The sequence below is a fragment of the Myodes glareolus genome, chromosome 17 (genome assembly GCF_982192425.1).
Source record: "Myodes glareolus chromosome 17, mMyoGla1.1, whole genome shotgun sequence".
NCBI lineage: Eukaryota > Metazoa > Chordata > Mammalia > Rodentia > Cricetidae > Myodes > Myodes glareolus.
Genome location: NC_142042.1, coordinates 22,522,109 through 22,547,121, shown reverse-complemented (window position 1 = coordinate 22,547,121; position 25,013 = coordinate 22,522,109). Strand labels below are relative to the sequence as shown.

Here is a 25,013-nt window from a genome sequence, read left to right as displayed (position 1 = left end):
TACAGTTTTCTTTAGTTATGATAAAAGATAAAGTTGATATAAATACTGTGACTATAATCCTTGATTGATAACTGTTTGTTATATGTAATTTTACTATGTTAAAGTCTTCCCTTTTGTTTAAACAGAAAAGGGGAAATGGTGTGGGAGGTTCTGTCTGTATTGCTTTTATTGGTGAATGAATAAAGAATTGCTTTGAGCTTATGGCAGGGAAGAACAGAACCAGGCAGGGAAAGCTAGGCTGTATGCTGGGAGAAAGAAGGGCAGAGTCAGAGAGAAGCTATGGATCTGCCGCCTGAGACAGATGATGCGAATATTACCTGGTAAGCCACTGGTAATATTACCTGGTAATATTGATCTGACAATATACAGATCAATAGAAATGGGTTAAATTAATATGTAAGAGTTAATGGGCCAAGTAGTGATTTAAATAATGTGGTTTCTGTATGATTATTTCAGGTTTAAGCTATCTGGATTGCTGAAAATCAACAAGTGATCCCCTACTTCAACACCTGCAGAAAACAAGTACATCCAGAATCTTCACAATGACCTCTGTGTACTCTATTCATCTATTCATCCACTTACCAATTGACCCATCTATCCATCTACCCATCCACCCATTCATCCACCTATCCACCCATCCACCCATCCATCCACCTATCCGTCCATCCATCCAAAGTTTTTATGTAAACAAGTTGTTCAAATTGACTGACAAAGCATACATCAAATTCTACTGTAATATACCAACAAAGTTAAAGTTTTATAAAAAATTGAGGACTTCCATTTAAAAATAAAAAAACAGTAATTGCAATTAAAAAGTAATGCTGTAGTGTAAAAAATATAAGCAAAATTTATCATTGGATTTATTTGAAGAACAAATTTTTAACAACTTCTCACTCTGCCATTGAGATATTTCTCAAATTCTTTTAAAAACGTTGTTTAAAATGTGAGGTTCAGAAGAAGTTTAATCAAAAGACCAACATCCTTGAACAGCTGTGAATGTTTCATTTCTTAAAGGTTAGACACTAATTTGAGTCATCTCCTGACGTTAATACACCTCTTATCATTTTCTCAGGTAAGTTCAAAGTCAAAAATAAAGGGGGGGAGGATCTTAAACTGAACAAGATCATGGAGCTAAAATTTCTCTCTTCACATTCTTGACAAGATATGTAACACATTTTGTGAAATGATATGCGCTGAAAAGTGCCACTGTCTTACCAAAAGAGATAGACATCCAGTAGAGTAAGAGAAATCAGAACAGAGTGCCAAGGCTGCAATATGCATCGCATGGGCTAACGTGGTGATTGTGTGGTGAACAGGAAGTTGGTGTTGACAGAGCCAAACAAAATCTATTTCAGTAGATTTTGTATAATCCTCAGTTTAAAACATGTTGTTTTCCAGAATTATGATACCTAGAGATCATAAACTAAACAGAAATTCACTGAATCAGTTGCTTCTTTCCCACGCAAGTTCAGCATAGTAAACCGTGTGTCCTAAAAGACTTTTCAAGTTCCTTTCATGATATATGAAGTTATAATTTATATTATCTAGAGCACAGTTTCATCATTAATAAAGTGAGTCAATATTTTTGTTCATGTATTACACATTTCTTTCAACTTTTAATTAGATTTCCCCAAGCTGTTAGGTTTTTCTGCTCATGGTATTGCTGGTACCAAAGGAATACTCTGTTTCTTCTGTGTAGAAATTAGTTAATATCTCTTGTTGAAAGTTTTGGCATGCTTTTAAGGCTTAGCTATAAGCTGGAACTATTATAATTTCAAATTGCTTTAACCATAGATGCCATTAGGAAAAATTTGTTTCCTGGGAAAATCTAGCCATTATAGAAACATAGAAACAAGAAATTATTGAGCTGACAGTATGGAGGAGTCTCCAAACTAGTTGGCATTCTCTCAGGTAAAAAATTCAGACTGTAGCTATTCTGACAGGTGTAAGATGGTATCTCAAAGTGGTTTTGATTTGCATTTCCCTGATCGCTAAGGAGGTTGAGCATGACCTTAAGTGTCTTCTGGCCATTCGAAGTTCATCTGTTGTGAATTCTCTGTTCAGTTCAGTACCCCATTTTTTAATTGGGTTAATTAGAGTTTTAGTGTCTAGTTTCTTGAATTCTTTGTATATTTTGGAGATCAGACCTTTGTCTGATGAGGGGTTGGTGAAAATCTTCTCCCAGTCAGAAGGCAGCCTTTTTGTCTTACTGACAGTGTCCTTTGCTTTACAGAAGCTTCTCAGTTTCAGTAGGTCCCATTTATTCATTGTTTCTCTTATTGTCTCTGGACTTAACTCCCTAGGTCCAAACGAGAAGCAGAAGGAAAGAGAACGTGAGCAAGGAAGGCAAGATGAGAGGGAACCTTCATCCGACGATGGATGGCGATACAGACGGAGACCCACATTGGAGCACCGGAGGTCCAAATGAGGAGCAGAAGGAGGAAGAACATGAAAAAAGAAATCAGGACGGGAGGGGTCCGATCACCCACTGATACAAGGGGACGGATCTAATGAGAGTTCACCAAGGCCAGTTGACTGGGACTGAGCGAGCACGTGATCCAGCCAGATTCTCTGAATGAGGCCGGATTCTCTGAATGTGGCTGGCCCAGAGTCTTTCTGAAAAGCCATTGACAATGACACTGGGACTTGTTTCCTCTGCATATACTGGATTTTTGGGATCCAGTCTGTTTGGATGCTCACCTTCCTGGACCTGGAGGGAGGGGGGAGGAGCTTGAAATACCCACAGGGTGGGAGACCCTGACTGCTTTTGGGGATGGAGAGGGAGGAGGGGAGGGAAGAGGGAAGGTGTTGGGAGGAGGGGCGGAAATGGAGACTTTTGTATTTTAATAAACTTTGAGAAAAAAAATAAAGGTGTGTGTCATTGTGGCAAAAAAAAAAAAATTCAGACTGCTGGGTTGAGGTGGGTCAAAGGTAAAGAGATGTTACCTAGGAAAAGATTATGAGAATTTCCTTCCTTCCCAAGATCACTGACTATGGAATTTGATTTTTCTCTGCTTGTTACTAGCTGAAGACATGCAGTAGTGCTATTATCAGTACAGATTCCTTGAATGAGTGACACTTTGTGGTACAAGACTTTCTCTAGATGGCTTGTTTCACTTAATGTTTGTCATTTTTCATTCAAGTTGCTCCAAACACAAGATTTCATCTTTTATATGGTTGAATAATATTCATACAGATACACAAATAAATTTCACATTTTCTTTACCCATTTCTCTATTAATGAGCAGAGGTGATATCACTTCTTGGCTATTGTGAACCATTCTGCAATCAATATGAGAGTGTAGGTTCCTCCTTCATTGAATTATTTTTCCCACTGTGGTTTGCCCTGGTCAGAATTGTGGGGTCAGATGGCAATGCTATTTTCAGTTTTCTAAGAAGGCATTCTGTCCATATGTTATTAGATTCTCAAAAACAGTTTAGGAATTCTCTTCTCCATTCCTTCTTAGGATTTGCTACTCTTTGCTTTGTTGACAATAGCCATTCTGATGTAGAGAGATGGTGAGCCGTGATGGTGTGATTGATTGAATTACTCAATGATTATGGATCGTGAGCATTTTGGCACTTATTTGTTGATTATTTCTTCCTTGAAGTGTATATTTATATGATTTCCTGTTCCTTTTTAATTGAAAATTTATACTACATGTTTTACCACACTTTTCTCTTTCCCATCTTCTTACATCTCTTCTCTACCTCCCCATTCATCCAACTCTATGCCTCCTTTCTCTCTCTTTAGGAAACAAACAGTAAAATAATAATAAAAAAAAGCATACCAAAATTAAAAAAAAACAGAAAAAAAGCACAAGAAATAATAGGATTACTCTATTGCTATTGAAGTTCAATATATATATATATATATATATATATATATACATACTAGATATTAATCTCTTATCAAGTAGTTTGTAAATAGCTTTCCCATTCTTTAGCTGGCTCTGAACTCTTGTCAATCATTTCCTTTGCTGTGTTGAAGATTTTTTAAAATAGATTTTCATTTGTCTATTTTTGCAGTTCTTGATTATACTTTGAAGTATCTTAAAATAGTAAAAAAAAAAAACCTTAGCCCATCTCAATGCATTGAAATGTTTTTTAAAATATGTTCTTCTAATTGTTTCAGGAACTTTTGTTACTTTATCCTTTCTACTACTCCTGACATTAGGTATATGAAGCAAAAAAATATTCTTAATATGTATACTTTTATTTGGCATCTTGATCTGCTACTTGGAAAATACTATTTAAGTACTTCTTAATTTGCAATATTGATGTTTCCGTATTGATTTATTTTAACTAGATTTAGTTTGAACTCTGAAACTAATTACTTAGAAAGTGTTATTCATTACATCATTTAAGAATATTACATAGGGTAATAGGGGCTAGGAGCAAGATGGCAAAAGAGAATGGAGGGGTTCTTCCCTTCGCATTTCTGCATGTTTTTCCACAATAGAAAGCAGCACCTGGATATTTGTTAAGTTATTGGAATAAAGGTCTCACTTCTGAGAACCCAACCCCAGCGCCAGATGAGTGAGGATGCACAGAGGGGTTACTCATGTGAACAAACAATGCAGGCTTGTAAATATAAATGAACTGTATAATGGACTCACAAAGTACCTAATATACTTCGCAATTATAAATGTTCCTTATTTTCATATTTATAGAATTAAATATCTTTTTGTATAAAAATATTTACAAGGTTCATAATTTTTAAGCTTTTCCGCAATAACTTTATCCTCTGATTTTAGAAATAATGCCATAAAACAAAAGCAAGCAGGCTTACATTTTTAAAAATTATTATTTTCTCAAAATAATTTCACAAAATTATTTTAAATTTTATGTGTGGGGGTGAGTATGTACATGTGCGTGCAGGTACCAGTACATCTGTGTGTGGGTATGTGCATGGGGAAGCCAGAAAAGGGTCTCAGATCCCCAGAAGCTGGAAGCATAAGCAGTTATGTGTTGCTCAAACTGGGTGTTGGGAATCTAATACAGGTTAGTATGGAGCTAGTACATATGAGCAGTCAAATGATTAGCTTCACAAGTGAGAAAAGGAACTGATGAGAAGAATATCTGAGAAATGGTACTAGAAAATATCAAAAAAGAATTATGCTTTATGAAGCAGTCAAAACTTCCCCAAGGCTTGGAATGGAGACACAAGAAAAGAAAACATAAAGTTCTTTAATAAAAATTAAAAACCTGTGAATCCTCATGCTGCATAAAGGAAATAATTTTACTTCCATATTTAGTAGCTACTATATATCCAAGTACATTCCACTGACACATTTAATGGTGCTTGATGTTACTGGCAGCCGTTTCCCTAAATGGTATACAAACCAAGTTCTAAGGATTTACACAACCTTACTTTTGCAAATCAGATTAATAATAACAATGTTGAACATGGGAGAATTAACACAGGAAGCACCTGCTGAGCAAACTCAAGTTTCTGAGGGAAGTGAAACCATTTATCATAAATCACAGGAAAGGAACTCAGGGAGAGGTTTATTATTATTAAAACCCCCAATTTCTCACCTGCAGCTCTCAGACACCAGACGTTCCTGCTCCAGTGTGTTGGCCGTGCTCTGAGGCGCTTGCTGTTCGATATAAATTCAACTTCCAGAATTTCACCAATTAGCTCGTCTTTCAACAGGATGAATATCTCACCAGGATTCTGTTAAAGAAGAAAAAATGCAATAAGTTAAGCATGCCAAAGAGTTTTCCTTCACCAAAGTGCCCACCACATTTGTTAGTGGTCAAAAATCTTAGGTTGTTGATAAATAAATTTATCTTGTTTGTATTTTTAATCATGTTAATATACAAATGTATGAATGCATGCTCATTAAATCTTGCTTTTATTACTTTGATATCTCTCACATTCTCATTCAGCCTCGAACAATGCTTTGCAGCTTAGAAACAGTGAGAACACAGTTTCTTTCTTTATCTTTGCCCTTCCTTGCTCATAGCCTCCCATCCCAGGGTATCAGAACCATTTTACAGACTAACAGATTGGCAGTAAGTAAGCCAGTAAACATTTTCTTTTCCAAGTACATTACCTTGACCTTGACTTTTTCCTCTGTGTGTAAAAACCTAACTAATCTAACTTTAAAACTCTTACAATTAAAATAAAATAAAAAATATTAATGTTGTATAGTTCCACAGTTTGTGCAGTAGAATTTCTCTTGGGTTTTCTTTGCTAATACAAGGGCCTGTTAAGGTTTCTGGGACGATTAAAGTTATGCAACTAAAAATTTCAATACTTAATTATATTGGAGAAGTTTGATCTGTGAACAGAAGTAAAAATATGAAGACCACATTTTGGGAACCAAATCCAGAAAAAATGTTAACCTGGAAGAGTGTATTTAATTGGGAATTGGTAAACGTTATTGGATATCAACTTTATGGAAATTATGATGAACACTTTTTATATAAGAATATTTCTTTGAACCCTAACTGAAAAAGACAGACACACATATATATGCATACACACACGCCCACACGCCCACATGCACACACATCCTGCGGAACTGAAATAGAGAATACAACTGGTGCTCATCATAAGTAGCAAAATTTAGGATTATATTTATAAAATTGTTAGGAATTATTTAACTTTCAGATCCTCATTATTCCTTATATTATGCTACTTTACTCTGTGAAAAGTAAAATATTTTTTGACTGTCTCAGATATCATCTCTCAAAGGCTGTTGTCATAGTAAATTTCACCCTGTGAGTAAATAAGGAACTCGCTGATACACTTTCATGATATTATATTTATTAAAAAGTCATTAATTCAATTTTTTCTTACTCTACTGTTGTTGTTTTAAGCATAATCACATACTATGACTGATATATTAATGCATTATACGAAAGCCTTTCTAGAAGTGGTAAGTCAATGATGCCAATCACTTATCAGATGCTCAGGTCCACTTCAGCCATTGTCCACCACAGTCACATCCCAAGTACTTATTCAAGTTTGATTTAAATTTCTCTTTACCAACGAAACACAGAGAACAGATCCTACCCTCAAGGGAATCTCTGTTCCTGACCATGGAACACATACCATGTCAGCAGATAAGGAACAAGATCCCATGGTCTCATCTGTTCTTCACCACACATGTGTCACCTCAACCCCAATGACTTCACATTTCATTTTGGGTCTGGTCCTCAGTTGCCTTTAGTAGCCTTCTAATAGTTCTTCAGAGTTCTTTTCAATGCTTAAGTCACCACCTGTTTGACTCTATGGAATTGGTAAGCCAAGTGTGCTCAGCAAACATTTCATTCTCCAAGGCATCTCATTCTCACTCATGAGCAGCCCCAGATATTCTGCTTCTCACGCACCAGACTCCCTCCTTAATAGAGGGCAGGACTCTACCTTTCAACCCTTTCCAGCAAAAATTCCAAACAGAAGACACTCAATAAAGTACCTGCATCTTCATTTGTACACTGGGCTGGTTTCTTGGGTCCAAGACCTGCACAGTCATACGGGGCTTACAAAACCCTGCCTTTGCTTTAATTTTCTGCTGCCATTGCCTTGAAATGCTAACCAATTTGAACCCAGGGGCTTTGCATTTTCATTTTGCACTGCAAGTTAAGTTGCTGGTTCTATTTAAAGGTGATTGTTGCCTTGCTGATAAATTCTTTCTTCCTTTGCTCCCTCATAGCCAGGGTTTCCTCTAACTTTAGCCTTCGAGAACTGTAGAACTTTCAAATGAGCACTAATCCAGTCACATCCACATCTGCGTTCAGCCATGACCAAGCCAAGTATTCCATTCTCCATTAGTTCTCCCCATCCAAAACACTCTGAAAACATTTAAGAATCTTTATATCATTTTCATATCTTCTGAGCCTTATGGACATAGCAGATTCTCTGATGTTCTAAAAATTAAAATGGAGTACTTCTATAAAAACATGAGCACATTGAATTGAATCTGCTAGGCTGAATTCCTTACCATCCTCTGTGTGAGGATTTTCATACTCCTGCATCTCTCTGCAATAAAAATCGCAAACCAGGAGAGATCTGTCTTTAGTAGCATGGGTAAACTTGACTCAAGAAAAAAGCTGTAGGATATTAAAATTTTATAAACGTGTGTTTATCAGTTATGAAGTTGCCATCTTGTGCTTCACTGTTTGACCCCTTTGTTTGTGCCCCTTTACTGGGGATCTAAGAATTAATAGAGATAATTGTTTATGATCATTACTACTTATACACTTTAAAGGTTTCTATACTGTTCACAAAACTTGAGATTTCAACAAAAAGAGTGCAATCTGGTCTATAATAAAAACACATATGTAGTGAGGTTTTGTTTGCATCTTTGGGCTGAAATTTAAACACGGGTAGAAGATTGAGGTCCCATTAGGTCACTGATAGTTCACTAAGGCTTTTGCACGGTGACCTATGGCATTTTCACATATTCATAACTATATTTTATAGATACCAGCTCAAGAAAGATAGGTTCATGGGACTAGTAAACTTGCTGCATCAGCAACTTGCTCTGTAGTTGACACTGGTTGTCTCATAATAGCAGAGAAAGAATTGGAAAAAGGAAGGATGGTGATAAATGAAGGATCTTCCACGCAGATGAAACAAGACGAAGAAAAGAATCTTAACCAGTCTTGAAGTGGTGATTCTGCAGAGAAAATGTTGACATCCTCACCAAATTCTTGATGGGGACTCAGAAATAGCAGGAGCAGGGAGGATTCGGAGCACAGACTGCAGTCCTGAAAGCTTTGTGTAAAATGTGTGAAAGGCGTTGGTGGACTCATGACTAAAGATCAGGCACTTTTCACAGAGTGAATACAGGACAACTTCGCCAGTGTCACGGAAGCCACAGGAAGGAGCAGGAGTTTTTGGTGCCACCACTAGGGAGAAGTGACGGTGACTCATTTGTTGCAGGTGTACACTCGGAGATAGGATTTAATGCTACCGGGATTGCTACTTTAGCTGAGATAAGCTGCTGTCATGAGTATGCTTGTGCGTTATGTAACGCTCGCAGCTTCCAGGTTTCTATCAACTAGATGTCAGCAGCAACTGTGATAATCAGAGATGCTTGCAGATTTGCCTACATCTCCCCACATAAAAGCCTCTCCCAGTGGAGAACCACTACTCCATGGGAATTTGTCATAGACTTTTATAGAGTCACATCTTTGAAGCAGTGGACAGCGTACATGAGAGATGCTGGTCTAGGTGCTGTTTTTGAGCTAATGCCTTCCATGTAGATTTTATCAGGGAGGTAAGTAAGCATCGGTGCTCTATTTGAACAACGGATCCCTTTGGCAGACCCAACTAACGCCATATTGTTTATGTCTTGTCACTCCACAATACAAAATCCAGTGTCCAGAAAATAAAGAAGTAAAAGAGGCTTAGAATACTAAAATAGAAGAAAGTATGCAATCCCACAGAAACTTAAAGAAGGGCTTTTTGATGAAACAGGTTTAAGCTAACAAAGATTACACCTATATAATTATTTCTCAAACAGTTAAGGAATAACCCTTATAAATAGAATAATGGGTCAATGTCAACCAGAAAAATAATATTTTTTGACCGTTTTTGAAGCAGTGTAAGATTGTTAAGGCTTAGAAAATTGATAATCTGTGGAAAGAAAGGTGCTGGGAAAGGTCACTCGGCAGAAGGACCCAGCTCATCGGATCACAGACAGAAAACAGCTGAAAACTGCACCTCAGTTAGTGATGGATAAAGGCTGCTTCTGCAGAACAAGAGCAGAGAGTGAGAGGAAGATGCAGCAATTGTACAGCAAGGAGCAATGGGGGAGGGGGCAAGGTAACTCTCGTGATAGGGAAGGAAGACTGTAGCCCCATTGAACACATGGTCCCGTCAGTGTGATGGAAACACACAACTGCTACATGGGTATCCACAGTGCTAGGTGTAATTAAGGCCCACTTCCAACTGCCTAGGAACTGTCAGTGCTGGCCCTGATAAGTTATAGAACTTTTAGGATTCCATAGACACCTCTTTTGCTACTTTCTTAGAGAAGGGTCATTGCTCTTTGGTCTTTGCCCACCCACTATCTAGAAGATTTCTCAGAAATATGGTGGAGTTCAAAGGTTGTCATTTCAGACAATTGGCATATACTGAACATTCTCCAGGGAAACCAGAAACACAATTTTCACTCGGCTGGAACCAAATGGTCTTTTCTGCAGTGCCTGGCACCAGTATATGGATTCAGACTGTACGAAGATCTACTTACTGAGAGCCCAAGATTTGTCTCAGATGGCTATTTTTGGTCCAAAGGATGAGATTATTCTGAAATGTTGAAGCATAATGCTGGATTTAAGATATTTTATATGATCTTTTGACGTCTAGTTTTTTTATAGTAGGGTTCTGAAAATAGATTTGATATTGAAATAATTTAACTTTATAATGCTTGGAAAATTCTACCTATATCTATAAATTTTTTAAAAAAGCCTATGGCTGCTCTACGGAAGGAACCCCTGCCTTGCCATCTGCATAGGGTATGTCTGCCTAAGGACAGCTAAAACTTGCTATTGGACTTTAATTTTGTGTGTGAGTAATAAGGGGAGGGTTTTATAATACTCAAATTTTACTGTAGCAGATATTTTTAAAAGTAGCTATTTAGACTCATTGCATAACTCCCGGGGAGCTATTTTTGTTCTTTGAGTTATTTTATTTCCTACTTTGATTTCATCTATTTGAGACTAGATCACATTGCTTTTATTACAGTTCTTTCCCATTTCTTCCATTATTTCTGACACTGTAGGAGCCGACATCTTTGGCTCTTTAGCCTTTTTCTCTCCAACTTAAGCTGCCTGTTCCTTTACCCATGGGGCAATTTGTCTTTGCCTGGACATCTGTGCCTGGTATCTCAAAAGTACAGTTCAAATTTCTGGCACTTCTGTGGTAGTGTCTGAATGGTTTTCCTTCCTCTAGCACTGGCAGTGAAGTGACTTAAATGAGCTGTTCCAATGGTCTGCAAGGTAGAAGAAAGGGATGCAAACTTCAGGAACCCTACAAAATGTTCAACTTCTCTGACCACAGGGTTGGGGACCTACCATCAGCAGCCATCAGAGACCTCCTCCTGATGTTAGGTCATGTAAATTGGCCAGCTCCTTCCAGGAAGACTTTTCATGCATCTCCCTTGGGGCTCCAAGACTCAAACCCTTCTAGTGGTTTATTTTAAGGAATCAATCCAATAAAGGCATAGGAGAAGAAATACAAGAATGCTCTATATTGTTACTTTCCTCAAATCCTCCTTCTAATTGTATTTCTATTCATGGGAAATTAATTCTTCTGTCTTCAATTATGTCATCATTCAAAAATACATTTATAATTTTTAAATGGTGGTCAAAAATAAGTGATTTGAAGTTCTATTCAACAGCAGGTCTCTCTTTTGAAAAAATAAATATTTATCTGCTTATTGTGAAATCAAGTTATTAAAAGTAGCTTAATATATGTATTATATGTATATATAATTTTAAATGTCAAGTCACATTTGATAAAATTAAACATTTGGAAATTCTTCAATGTCTAATTAGTCAGCAAAAATATATTAAATGGCTACTGGATGCTAGATATTCTAGGTTCTGACATTGCAATTGTGAATTGCAATGCTAGGTTAATTGTGCAAATTACATCGCAGTGAAATTTAGTGTCTATGAAAACAAAAGGGCATGTAATAAATGCTGTCATCACTGACCTCACATGGAATTTCTCCAGGGAGCACCAAGGCCAGAGGCACAGACACTCTGGAAGCTTCTTGGTCTTCAGCTCCCTTCTGTCTACATGTCTCCTCAGAATATTTTGCTCTTGGGTCTGTTGGAATGCTGACCTCAAGGTAGTCTTCAGAACCTGAGAAAAAATTGCAAGAATACAGATTATTTTCATTCTATCTACTATCAAAAAAAGATTGCTGTGGAAAATATTTCATAAGTGTAGAAGCTGAGTATAGAATACTTGAAATAAGCATCTTATTCATTCAAATAATATTTCTTGACTAAATACCATTATAGCACTTATGACTAAGCCACATTGTTATATGATTATATGTTCATCTGTTGGTTAAATGTTGTCAGAAATTCCAAATATCACATTTTTCTAGTGCCATTAATAAACCAGTAGAATATTAGAAAATTTACCTTGAAAATTATAAAGAAAAAAAATTCAGTTAGAAGAATCTAAGCCAGTATACTAGCTTATAGATACACATTCTAATTTTAAATACTAATTATAAGCGAGGAATGGATATTAAGCCTGTAATCCCAGCATTTGCAAGGAGAAAAAGGTATGTATGCTAAACGTTCAAGTCCAGTCTGTGTTACATGAGTTCCAGAGCAGGCTGGGCTAAAACATAATTATGGAACAACTATTAAGTAAAATAACACTAGATGCTAAGTTTAATAGTGAAATACAGGGCTGACTGTGTTACTTAGCAGGTCAGAGTCCTTACTGCTCTTTGAGAGGACCCAAGTTCATTTCCAGCACCCATATCACCTAGCTCATAACTGTCTGTACCTCCAGCTCCAGGGAATCTGACTTCTTCTGGCCTCCTTAGACACTTATACATATGTGCATATACTTACATATATACATATACACATATGTAAATAAACTAGTAAAATAAGGGTGCTCATCAAAATGTTTAAGTGTCCTATGAACATAAGTGATTCAATTCAAATGATTTCTTTATGGAACTTCTAGGAACAAGGAAGCATATTAATATGATTTTCAGAGCATAAAGAGGGGTGAAGTGACTGGTTTTTGTCTCGTTTAACACTTAGTAACAGCATTTACTCTCAATTATTCAAACATTGTTCTCAATTGAAAGTCAAAGAATGTTGTAAATAATAACTACTCATTAAAAATTAAACTACTCATTGTCTTAAAACCCAAAGTGTTTCCAACCACAGGGATGAAATTAAGATTCTAAGAATGGGTGACATCTGTAATTTTTAGGGTCAGCTCAAAGAGAATTAAAAAAAAAAGTGTTGCTACAGAAACTTGCCTGGGTAAGTAGAAAGAGTTTGACTTTCTAGGAGGGAGCCTTGCTTGAGGAACAACCCTTTTATGTCACCAGACAAGGCTCCTCTGCTATCTGTGTCGTCAGAGGCAAGACCACATTGCAAATGTGATGATTGACCCTTCCCAATCTTGGCTGGTATAAGCAACAACTCCTTCATTTAAATTAAAGCAATAATGTCTTTTCTTCAACCTTCAGATAGCACCAGTCAATCTTACCAGTTTTCCTAGGGTTTTTCTGACTTTAGTACCGATAATACCACGGGCCAGGAAACCCTCCACCCTACCTCAGTCCAAGCAAACTAGAACAATTGTCTTCCTCCTAAGTAAAGTTGCTAATCTATAGATCATGAAAGTGACCGTGTGACAGATTAGAGAGACCCAGCTCTTCTTGGAGGTCTTTAGCTGAGCATTAAACCCTGATAGATTCTGTTAGGAATAGTGTTGGGGATGATGTCTCTGCATTGTAGGCATCCTTTAAAGTTCACTTTTCCTGGGAATAAGCAAAACTCTTGCCAGCAGGCATCTGGTCCCTTGAACAGCAGCTAACAGATCCTTCCCTTATGCTAGTTACTGAATGTGGAACTTTCAACTAACTTCCCCTCTCTAGGTGACCTGCTATCTATGGTCACTTTGATCACCCAGCTGCTTTGAACATTTCGATGATGCTTAGAGGAGTCTCCAACGCTGATGTCACTTTAGTAAGAGATGGGACTTTAATCATACACGCAAACTCCTGCCTCCAATGCCTAGAAATGCCTCCGAGCTCTCCAAGCCCTGCTGACCACTAGATGATGTCATCCGCAGCTGTTCCAGGGTTTCCTGGCCCCAGCTGCTCTGGATCATGTCTGAGCATGGCATGTCCTAGTCCAGAGAGCCTTATGCAAAGCTGTACAAAGTTATCATATTAAAAAAAGTTGTCAGGAAATATCAAATGTTACTTCTCACAGGTGCAGAGGTACTCCAGAGTTTCCAAAGGCAGGTTGTGGTAATCATGAGGAACAACTGGCTGCCATTGTTCTTGTTTCCTACCTTTGTAGGCAGCCCAAGGTACCAAATTCTGCACCTGCCCCATGCTGATTGCCCCAGTTCATCAGACTGTGAAGCTGAGCTACCAGAAGTGCAGTGAGACACATCCACCACCTATGCTGGTGGGAAGAGGCGAGGCCATTTTGGCCCATTGTGCTTGCTAGTCCAGTTGGGTTTCTGATACACCCTTTTTACAGAAAAAGAAAAAAGACGTCTACTTTCACTTTGTTCACATTTTCCTTTGTGCAGTACCAATCTTATTCTTTCCCAAAAAGTTATTGTAATACTAAAGCACGCAGCCTTGGTAGAAATCTATCAGAAAATAATCTCTGCTTCTACTCCAACTATGGGTCTTGAGAAGCTAGGACCACCCTGGAGCTTCCTATCAATCTCGTCCAGACAAGGAATGAAGATGAGGACTGGAAGAGCTGAGAAAGGAGTGATGGAGCAGAGAGCAGCCCCTTCTGCTCCTGCTCCTCCTGAGAAGGAACCATTGCTTTTGGTCTCATCTTCTCTGTATTATGAAAGTTGAAGAGTTAGGGAACAAAGCTTCCAGATTTCCAGACTCCTAAAAATTATGGTCTTGTTTACAACAAATAATAATGCGCCTTTATTTCTCTCACAATTTCAGTCTGTTTCCTGAGTAGTCTCATGCCTCTGCCATCTCTGTCTCTGCACTTAAATAGTGCGAAGTTGAATGAAACAATGGATTTGAATTGGTGAAAGAATCAAGAGGGTGATTTTACTTAATACACTGTAAAACATGTCATTCTACTACACCATATCAATGTGTTGGGCCTTTGCAAAGGAATATTTTGTAATGTTGGGTTACAAAGAACTATTTTTCCTAAGGAAACCATGGAGGTACAAAAAGAGATAGCTCTATGATTGCGAACAGAAAACTAGAAGCAAGATAGGTAACAGGAAAACAAACAAAATATGTTGCTAGACAAAAGATATTCATAACATAATTCTATAAGAGAATACTTAACATTAAGAAACATTTTTTACTATAATTTGAAAAATTCAAGTTACTAAATTGTCAGCTTAAAAGTTCATGCAGCAATGTGTGTGTGTGTGTGTGTGTGTGTGTGTGTGCAGAACTATGCAATAGAAATTCAAGACATTCATTTCCTTGAAGGAATGAGAATAAACTAACCATATCTATATCAAAATCATAGGAATGGCTATTTTTAGATACCAGGTTTTATCATATATGTACATATATTATGGCCCTCTAAAGGAAGCAGGCAGTGAGTCAGTCTGATATATATATATAATATTTATATATCATAAATCATATACAAAATTATGATTTTTCTTCACTGAAATGTATTTTGCAGAATAATCTATAGAATTGACTCTACACATTTTGTTTCAAATCAATGAATAAATTGACTAAGACAAAATATATGCATCTATTGCCTTCTACAATATGCAAGCAACATATCATAGGCTTTGTCTAAGGAAAATAATTGCTTTAGAACATTAGATATTAACATGTATCACTGAGTTAGAACAAACTTTAAACAGTTCTGAAAGTCTGCTATTAATCAGAAATTAGATGAACACAGACACCCAAGCACAGAGAAAATAGAGTCCAATACATGATTGTAAAACATAATTTCAAATATAAGATTGGCTTCCAAAATAAAAGAAACCCCAGACCCACAGCATGGACCAGTAGGGGCTCATGAGACAAACAAATCAAACTAGTAGAAGCCCTAGGAAGTCAAAGCTCCTGGTAACAAATTAAAATCTAACTAGTAACAATTCAGAATACTGGGACTTCTGCAGAAGCTACTGCTACTGAGAAAGAAGCAATTTGCCTTCATTTGAATAAAACTCTATTTATTCTTTCTAGACAAAACATACTAGACATAAATACTAAGTAACCCAAGGTGTGGAGCCTGGTATATTTTCTAGTTTCTCAAAGTTAGCAGAGACGTTAAGAAGTACTGGCCAGTACTTCTCTGTGGGCTTTGGGGTGTGTGACTGTTCAAACCTGGGTGCTCATAATAAGTGTAATGGCAACTGACGATTGGCAATGACTTTCAGGAAAAGTATTGTGCGTCACCACAAATAATCACTTGCACTATCAGCAAGCTAGAATGGTCTCATAATGAGGCTTCATTTTCATAAAGAGAGAGAATGTTATACTGGAATCTGATCTAAAATTTTATAAACAAACTTTTCAGAAATACTAATAACAATGGCAGAATATTTATTATATGCCAATATAGCTTTTGATTTATTATTTATATTCGACCAACTCTACAGGGTTTATAATAATACCCTCCATGTATAGATTAATAAATTTATTGTTTCAACCATCTCTATATCATGAATTATTCTGGATGCTAGGAACACTTCTATGAGCTTTGCTTCTTCAGGTTTGCAATCAAATACAGGGCAGAGCAAACAACGTGAGTGAAGAGTGGATATGGCTTAGGCCAACTGCTGGGAGAAAAACAAAGCTAGTAACAGATCTGACAGGGAAAACAAGGAAAGGCAGAAGCATTCCAGCTCTCCACAGATTTATTCGGTTCTGAGCGGTAGATTCACAACCCCATGGTCACACAGCTGGTTATTTCTGGAACCAGACAGACAAGCTAGTCAACATCTAGAGACATATGATTACAACTGTCTCCATCCCATGTTGGTAGAGTTATCATAAGGCTGATCCGATAGACTCAAAGACACAACCCTTTTACAGGCATTACAAACAACAAGTGACCTCAAACTCCAGAGGTCATGTCTTAGGCATCAGTTATGACCATAGCATAAGAGTCTACCCTAATTAACATTAGGCTGATGTTCTAGCTAGGATCGCTGATTTATGTAGAGGTGACAGGCTGTGTGTAAGCATGTTCATTAGTCCCCATTGAACTGTCTAGCATTTGGCAAAGCATTCTAGGAGACTGGCTGTGTGTTTTCTGATTGGCTGTCACTACTTAGAACGACGATTTGTGATAAATGTGGAGTCATAACCAGTAAATGATGGCGGCCTTGCTGAAGTTCCTCTAGCAGTGATTGCTCCATAGAAATCCATCAATGACTATTAGAAAACAAAATGAAGAAATAAACTACATAAGAGAGATAACATGCTACCTTGTGTCTAAAGTACTTGGACTCTAGAGGACTGGGGCAATAACTCATTTGGGAGGTGTGTGTCAGACCTGCATCATTTATATAAGGGGTGTGGGCATCTTCTAATTTTAATAATTCTGGGCTTCAGGAATCAACTTCCTATACATATCAAGGATTGCCTCTTCAGAGTTTCTTCACTTTGATGTTTGAGCTGATGTTCAGGTAAGCCTGGGGGTGGTGTCTTTAATACAGAAGTCCACTGCCTCACTTTCAATGAATGTGAATGACCACGAAGAAAGAAATTAGAAAAAGTGAACAATGAAATAAAATAGAAATTTATTAAATGGTAAATTGATTCAAATAAAAAAATCTTTAAAGAATTAGAATATGCATCAAAAGCTGAGGACCCTGAAACTTGGGCCTTTACAACCTCAGGAAAACAGTTCAACTATTTATTCCGTTATATAAACCAGAGAAGCACTTTAGGACAAAGGAATTTCTTATGTAAAGGATCAGATACCTGAACTCACATTCATAATTCATACTTTCTGAGTAATATATATTTCAAACAATCCATCATTTTAATTGGAATTCTAAAATAATAATGAACCATTAGTTTCTTAGAGAAAGAAAAAGGCAGATATCCAATCCCTAAATGTTAAAGTTGGCACATAATAATTTTTCAGACTTTGACAAATTCTAGAAAGCTAAAACAGTACTACTGGCCTTTTTCTTAAATGTACTAGGTTATCATTATACCTTTATTGTTGGAATCAACTAATTATTGCTTAAATTCATGGGGGAAAAAATCAATGTAGGGTCTCTAAGTCCTGTTGCTAATTAGAGACATTTCAGGTAAAATTAGATAAGGAGGCCTTCTCTTACTATTCTAGAGGACTTTAAATGTATTCCACAGGCAGTGGAGAATCATCTCACCTAGTGATTTTCTAAGAAACACAATGAGGAAAGACCCAGGCCACTGACTGGAAGATAATGACAGCAGATCTTGAAAGGACAGATGCAGGTCTCGGTCCACAGATGAGAGAATGGATATTTATAAGGCAGAGGTACAGCTGATCTGGGACAGAGTATAATCCATGTGACATCTTGGAGCCATGGTGGTAATGGTACAATCTTTAAAACAGAGAGTAGGAATAGAACTATTTTTTTTATGAATGCAAGGGAAGAGACAGCAATGAATTAGCAAATCTGGAGATGTGAAGCAGACAATATGAAGCCTGGTGGGGAAGGGTGTCCTAGACCAACGACCAAGTGCTCTATAAGGAAAAGACAATTTTCCCAACTCAGCCATCTACAAATGATTGTAATATGTTACAAAAGCAATAATAACCTTGTCAATCTCAGCCCTTATAGTGGCTGTGTATGGCGTGTAGTGGTTTTAATTTTTATTCCCCAAATGATCATAGCATCCACAACACTTTCCTTGCTTACTCACATTCTACAGGTTTTGCTTGACGACACATCTATTTAAATTACTTGCCTAACGTTTTAGTTATATCATTTAATTTCTTACTGTATTTGCTGGATCTCTACACATGCTGGAATCAAGTCCTTTACAACAGATGCTTCTCCTGTTTATGAGGAAAAGTTCCTTCTTTGCATGCTGGGTCATTTTTAATTTGCTGCCAGATGTGAATTCTAAGTGTTTTACTTCTATGGCTATTCTATAATTTTGCTTGGAGATACAATTTTATTACATAAAAACAGGTTGATTCTTTTTAAACTTAATATTAAATTTACGTGGAAGGGCTAGTATAGTATGTGATGCAGGGATAATTTTGCCTCTGGTACCCAGATACGTGATGCTTTGGGGTGGAGGTAATGAAGATTTTATCACTCTTCCTGGAAGGGACACAAACTATTCTCTGCCCGAGTCGTGGGATCCTCAGACCCCCCAGGGCACTTCATTGGTTTTGAGTAGATTCTTCACTTTATGAATGAATTCCTGATCAAGGGCCTGCTGCACAGCCCTCTCTATGGACTTCTTTCCACTGTCTGCTTCCAAACTCCTATCACCTTCCGTTAGCCCCGCTGAGCCCTGCTTCCATCTCCTAAACTCCGGAAGCCACTGGTCCAGCTGAACTCTCTCCTACTGTAGCTTGGGAAGAGTTTGCTTGCAGGTAGTAATGGTAGCAACATCAGGACCAGCTCAATCACTCCCTGCCCAGAAAGGATGATGTCCTGTGCTTGAACATTGTTGCTTCATATTGGTCAGGTTCTGCTGATTTAATTACTCCAGTCTGATTGAAAGTCCTGTCCAACCTGCTTACATTCTGTGTGTCAGCGTGCATACTGCTTGTCTACTGCCTAAGGTCTATAGCTGTCCAAGGAAGTGCACAGGTAAAGTTCAGCGGGTGGCAGCTAAAGAAATCCCCAGACTGGTTTCAAGATGCATTCAAAAGGACCATGAGCAGACACTACTATGGTTACACAGATGAGTTCCAACAGATATTTTCTTGAGAAACCTTGAAGTGCACCTGTCATTTTAAAGGAAAACTAATAGTTTTCATTGTTACTGAGAAATCTTGCATTTTTATGAAAAGATAGACTTTTTGGGAAGAAACTCATGCCTCTCAAGACCCGGAGAGCTTCCAAAGACTTTTCTGATTGGAGCAATAGAGAGATTTATTTATGTGATTTTGAGGGACTGTGATGAAGCATGCCAATATTTAGAAGATTGGTGTAACTTGTTCCAACATTTGTACGTGGCCCTGTATGATGGTGCTGTGGAGTTAATCATAAGTATAAGATCAGCCCAGAATAAAAGACGGTGCTCTCATCAAATTTGGAGCTTTTTGAAACTGCTGCTGTGGAGTCTGGTGCAGCAATGAAGAGTGTTCTCTCTCACTAACTGTAAATGGGGGTAAGATAGGATTTTATCTATCTACATCCTATTTCTGAAGCAAATATAAGAAGCTAATTGAGTTCCTTAAAACTGAACAGTGATGATCTTTGAAAAAATGAAAGAACATTTCACTTTTCTTACAGTTTTCCCTGCGAAAATGTCTTTATAAGTTTTGTTAAAATGTGTTTTAAAGTTTTCTGGGAATTAATACTTTTAAAAATTAATACTTCTGTTTGTTTTTCCTAAAGTGAATAATAAAAAATTTAATGTGGTTGATTAAAAAAAAGTCAATGGAGGACTAATGATGAATAAGAACAAAGCCTTCTCTCTCTCTCTCTCTCTCTCTCTCTCTCTCTCTCTCTCTCCTCTCTCTCTCTCTCACACACACACACAGACGCCAATATGTATGAGAAAATGCCACAATGAAACCTGTCACTTTGTGACATTAAAGCTATTTAAAGTTATTTTTAGTGTTGTAATTTATTTATTTATCTGCATGTGTGTACACCACATTACAGTATGCATGCCCATGCACAGTTGCATGGAGGTCAAAGAACAGCTTGCTTGAGTTAGTTGGCTCTTTCCTTCCCTCATGTGGGTCCCAGAATGGACTTAAGTCATCAGGTTTGGCGGTAAGTCCCTTGACCCATTGAGGCATCTTACTGGCACCTCAAACCATATATTCATTAAAGTGAGCCTTTTGAGGGTCTCAGTATCCTTTAGAAAGCCATGTTTAGAACACAGTAGAACACTAAATTGCTAGCCTGGAATAGTTCATTTGGGATTCTTCAATACAGAGATAATGACTTAAACCACATGTTGTGTCAAACTTCAGTCTGAAGCAGGACTCTAGTTTGTCCTCCCCACAGTTTTCTAACACGCCATTCACAATCCACCTTGTTAGTAATTCTTTCCTTGAGGCCCCCATCATGTCTTCCGTGCCATTAGACTATCTAATTCTCCTCGGGCACTGCAGTGATTACCTGTATATCACAGTGCTGGATTAACTGTGGTTATTTTATCCACACTTGAAAGGACTTGAATTTAGTGACTCACAAGTAAAATTCAAATTTCACCGAAGAAATAGAAAGTGCTTCAGACTCCACCTACCTCAGACTAACTCTCTAGGAGCCTCTTTTATACAAAGATATCCACATGTAAATCTTGTACAAAACTACACACTTCAGAGGTTCTTTTCATTTCTAACACACTTCAAAACTTAAATTATGGAAATAAATAAGGACAAATAACCCCTTCAAGGAGTGTTCCATTTATTTGTTTGTGTGTTTGCTTAGCTATTTATGTATGTATGTATGTATGTATGTATGTATTTATTTAGTGTGTGTGTGTTTGTGTGTGTGTGTGTGTGTGTTTGTGTATGATGTACATGGGCACAGGTATCAAGCAACACGTTTGTGGGTCAGAGGACAACTTTGAGGAGTTTGTTCTTTGGACCACAGTTCTGTGGATTGTGGAGATGAAAGTCAGGTTTCTATGATGACCTGGCAATTGTCCTCACCATCTGAGCCATCTCCATGGCTCTTGGACAATTTTTAATCACTGCATATATCCAACAAGCAGGCCACGCTGAAGTATTTTATCTAAAAATTAGTTACTAAAAATTTTCTTTCCAATCTGATAAACAAGTTTGCTGCAGCATAACTGGCTGGTGATGATCTAAGCAGAGTGTCTTTAATTGCTAAGAAAATCCTCTCTCTTTTTTTGCCTCTTGGATGTTTTTAAATTTGACAATTTCTGCACATCCTAGCTGCCTGAGATTTAACAAAAGTTTTAATAGAATGTGTTTAATGAATATTTTTGTTATTGTTGACTTTGTAAGTAAGTTTTAAGCTATCCCAGATTTTTTCCCCTCAGTTCTTTCATTATTTACTAAGTTAGAGGAGACAATGTTATGGAAAATGAAATGCGGGTATAGCCAATAGGAAACATTCCTTGGCAGGTGAGCTTGAATGCCACGGTTGTTTCTCAAAATACATCTGAGCAACAGTCAATGCACAGGTTTGGGGTAGTCAGTGGACAACCTACCCAGAGAGCTGCTTACTGGGAATATAGACTGCCACATTAAGACACTATGGAGTCCCCCAAAGACACTCCCCAAATAACAGTATGTGGAGCAGCCATGGTGTTACTGTCACAATTAAATTAATGTGCCATACTCCATGTTATTCTAGCCTGACATTATAGCACAAATAAATCAATAAGTGTTCTTGGACTTGAAGCTTCACTGCTAAAAAAAAAAATAAGTATTTTTGACCTGCTTCTGAACTCAGCTTGTTGATGTGCAGCCTCATGCATATCAACAAAATATGAAACTTAATTAGATCACATCTTGCCTGCAATGAAATGAGGCTACTTATTATCCTTGATAACTCATGAAGGATGAGAAGATAAAATTTTGGCTTTAAGTATTTAAAACGATCTTTAAAGGACCATGCATGGCTTATTCTGCAAAAGTAGCTAAATCTCAGGTTGCCATGGAATCACTTCCCCTGATCAATTTAGACATAATGCTTTTTTCTTTCAGTGTTTTTTAAAAAAGAACTTTTATTCACAGTGCTTTGAAATATCTTTAAAAGTTTTTCCCTTTAACATTAGAATGTCTATAAATTTTGGACTATGGCTCCACTAAGCCATTTGAGATGCGCTATTTCATAAATTGATTTTGACAAGGAAGAATGAATCACGGAAAGAGGAAACAAAGAGGAAGACGGGTTTTGTTGTGGAGCATCAAGGCTCACAAAAGCCCTGTCGTGCAATGTATGTGGCGACGTAGATTAGCTGAAATGTCTAATTGTTCAAAGCCCTTGTCCACTCCGGACTGCACAAGAATTATTTCGTGACTTTATGAGGAATTCCAAACAATGAATTTATAGACATGTAGCAAAGTGGAGATTTAGGACAACCAGTTCTTTAACATCAAACCTAAAAGGTTGGAATAATAACATCATTTATAACAATAACTTCACACATGGATGGACTGAAAATGAAGAAAGAAAATTTCTCAGCAGCCCACATAAGAAAGAAGCCATCACAAGCCCTGCTGCCCAGTGCACACCCATGAATGCACACTCACTCTGGCTGACATTCCAGTGTGTAGGACTGAAGGAGCTCCGGACCCCTTATACAGAGAGCCTTAGAGCATGAGCAATGGGGTTTTCCCATATATCAGGGACCCTCAAGCTTGGAAGACATTTTCTTTTTATTTTCTCAGCCTGCCTACTATGTCTTCAGATTTCCCAGAAATGAACCCCAATGAGGTTTTAAGATCTGGGTAGATTCTAGCTAACAAACAATCCCAAAGTGCAAGCCAATAACAGAGTTTAAAGGGATCTCAGGTGTAAATTCACTTTTTTTTTTCAAAGAAAGACCTAAATCATTTCTTTAGCAAACACATTGAAATTAGGCCTCTGGGTCTTTCTACAGATTAAGTTTCCTGTTCCATTGATTATAGTAGTAAAATAATAAAACAAACAGAAACAATACTCAGAGAGCGAGGCCAGCAATCCACACTTACTACTTCCAGAAAAAGAAGACTGTGAATTAGTGCTAAGTTCATGGAGAAATTAAAAGAGAAAGGCAGGCTATAATGAAACCAAGAACGGGGCTTTTATAAAATACCCAAAGGGAGCTATTAGAGATGAACAATGGGGCAGCAGTTGGAAAGTGGGATTAGAAAGAGTGACTTCCGATGACAGTTGGGAAACAATGAAGTGCAAGAGGTAGGCTGAAGGAATGAACACAGAAGGGCAGTGGGAAAGGGTAAAAAACACAGGCACGAGAGGAATGAGGCTGTGCAGGAGCCTGGCCAAGCCATAACTGGACGTGAGGAGACTTAGTTAGGATTTCTAACGCTGTGATAAAACACCATGACTAAAAGCAACTTGGGGAGGCTAGGGCTTATTTTGCGCTCATTTGAGCACTATAGTCCACCCTCAAAGGGAGTCAGAGCAGAAACTTGAGGAAGGGACGTGGAGGCAGGAACTAAAGCAGAGGCCACAGAGGAAAGCTACTTACTGGATTGTTTCTTGTGACTTATTCGGTCCATTTGCTTATACAGCCCAACGACACCTGCCCAGGGATGACACTACCCACATCAGACACTAAGAAAAAGGCCTTGCAGATGAGGAACAATGAAGTCCAGAGGAAGACCGAAGAAATGAAGTAGAGTGTTTATAGAGAAGTTGTAGTATTGAAAGTCTAATGTGATTGCATTTCTAAGCATTAAATCATTAAGAATTCAAGGCCTTTAGGAAGAAAGATATTAAACTTGGTATCAAAATATATTATATATAATATATTGAATGAACCTGACATACATCTATATGATATCCAAACAGTAAGGAATGATCATTTTATTTTGTAGTCCATGGATGTTATTCTCTAAAATAGGGTGCACAATAGGGCACAAAACAAATCTTAACAAATTCAGAAAATTTTAAATACCTCCATGCATCCTATCTGACCACAGTACAAAAATTATCAAAACACCAACAGCAAATGAATCTCTGGAAATTACACCGACTTGTGGGGATTAAACAATCATTCAGAGAATTATGAGTGAACCAAGGAAGAAATTAATAATGAAGTGTTAAAATTTCTTGGAAGTAAATAAACAATATAACCAAACATATGGAACACATTAAAAGCAGCAGTTAGGGGGAAATTCATAATTTAAGTCCTTACATCTAAAGATCTGAAAGAGTACCAGTAAATATTTTAATGATGCCTCTCAAAAATTTGAATAAACATGTACAAACCAGAACCAAATTCAATAAATAGCAAGGAATAATAAAATGCAGAGCAGAAACTAATGAAATAGAAAGAAAATAGTACAAAAGATGAATCTAAGAAGTAGTTCTTTGAGAAAATAAACATCAATTGACAAGCCCTTGGCTCAACTAACCAAAAGAAATGAAGAGATTACCCAAATGGGCCATATCAGAAATGAAGAATCATTACAATAGGTGTTAAAGAAATTCAGGATACTCTAAATAATTTTTTTTTAAATCT

At 37.4% G+C, this 25,013-nt stretch overlaps 1 protein-coding gene across 3 annotated transcripts in view; it reads right to left on the bottom strand.

Annotated features, from left to right (window-relative positions):
* Bank1 (B cell scaffold protein with ankyrin repeats 1) overlaps positions 1 to 25,013 on the bottom strand; it is a 230,998-nt gene that overhangs the window by 155,524 nt on the left and 50,461 nt on the right. For all 3 annotated transcript variants that reach the window (XM_085677666.2, XM_085677665.2, XM_048456824.3), the window contains exons 3-4: positions 11,679 to 11,830; positions 5,542 to 5,680 (exon numbers count right to left, since the gene is read on the bottom strand). In XM_085677666.2, coding sequence (XP_085533792.2) covers positions 5,542 to 5,680; positions 11,679 to 11,830 — 291 coding nt within the window. The remainder of the gene's footprint in view (positions 1 to 5,541; positions 5,681 to 11,678; positions 11,831 to 25,013) is intronic.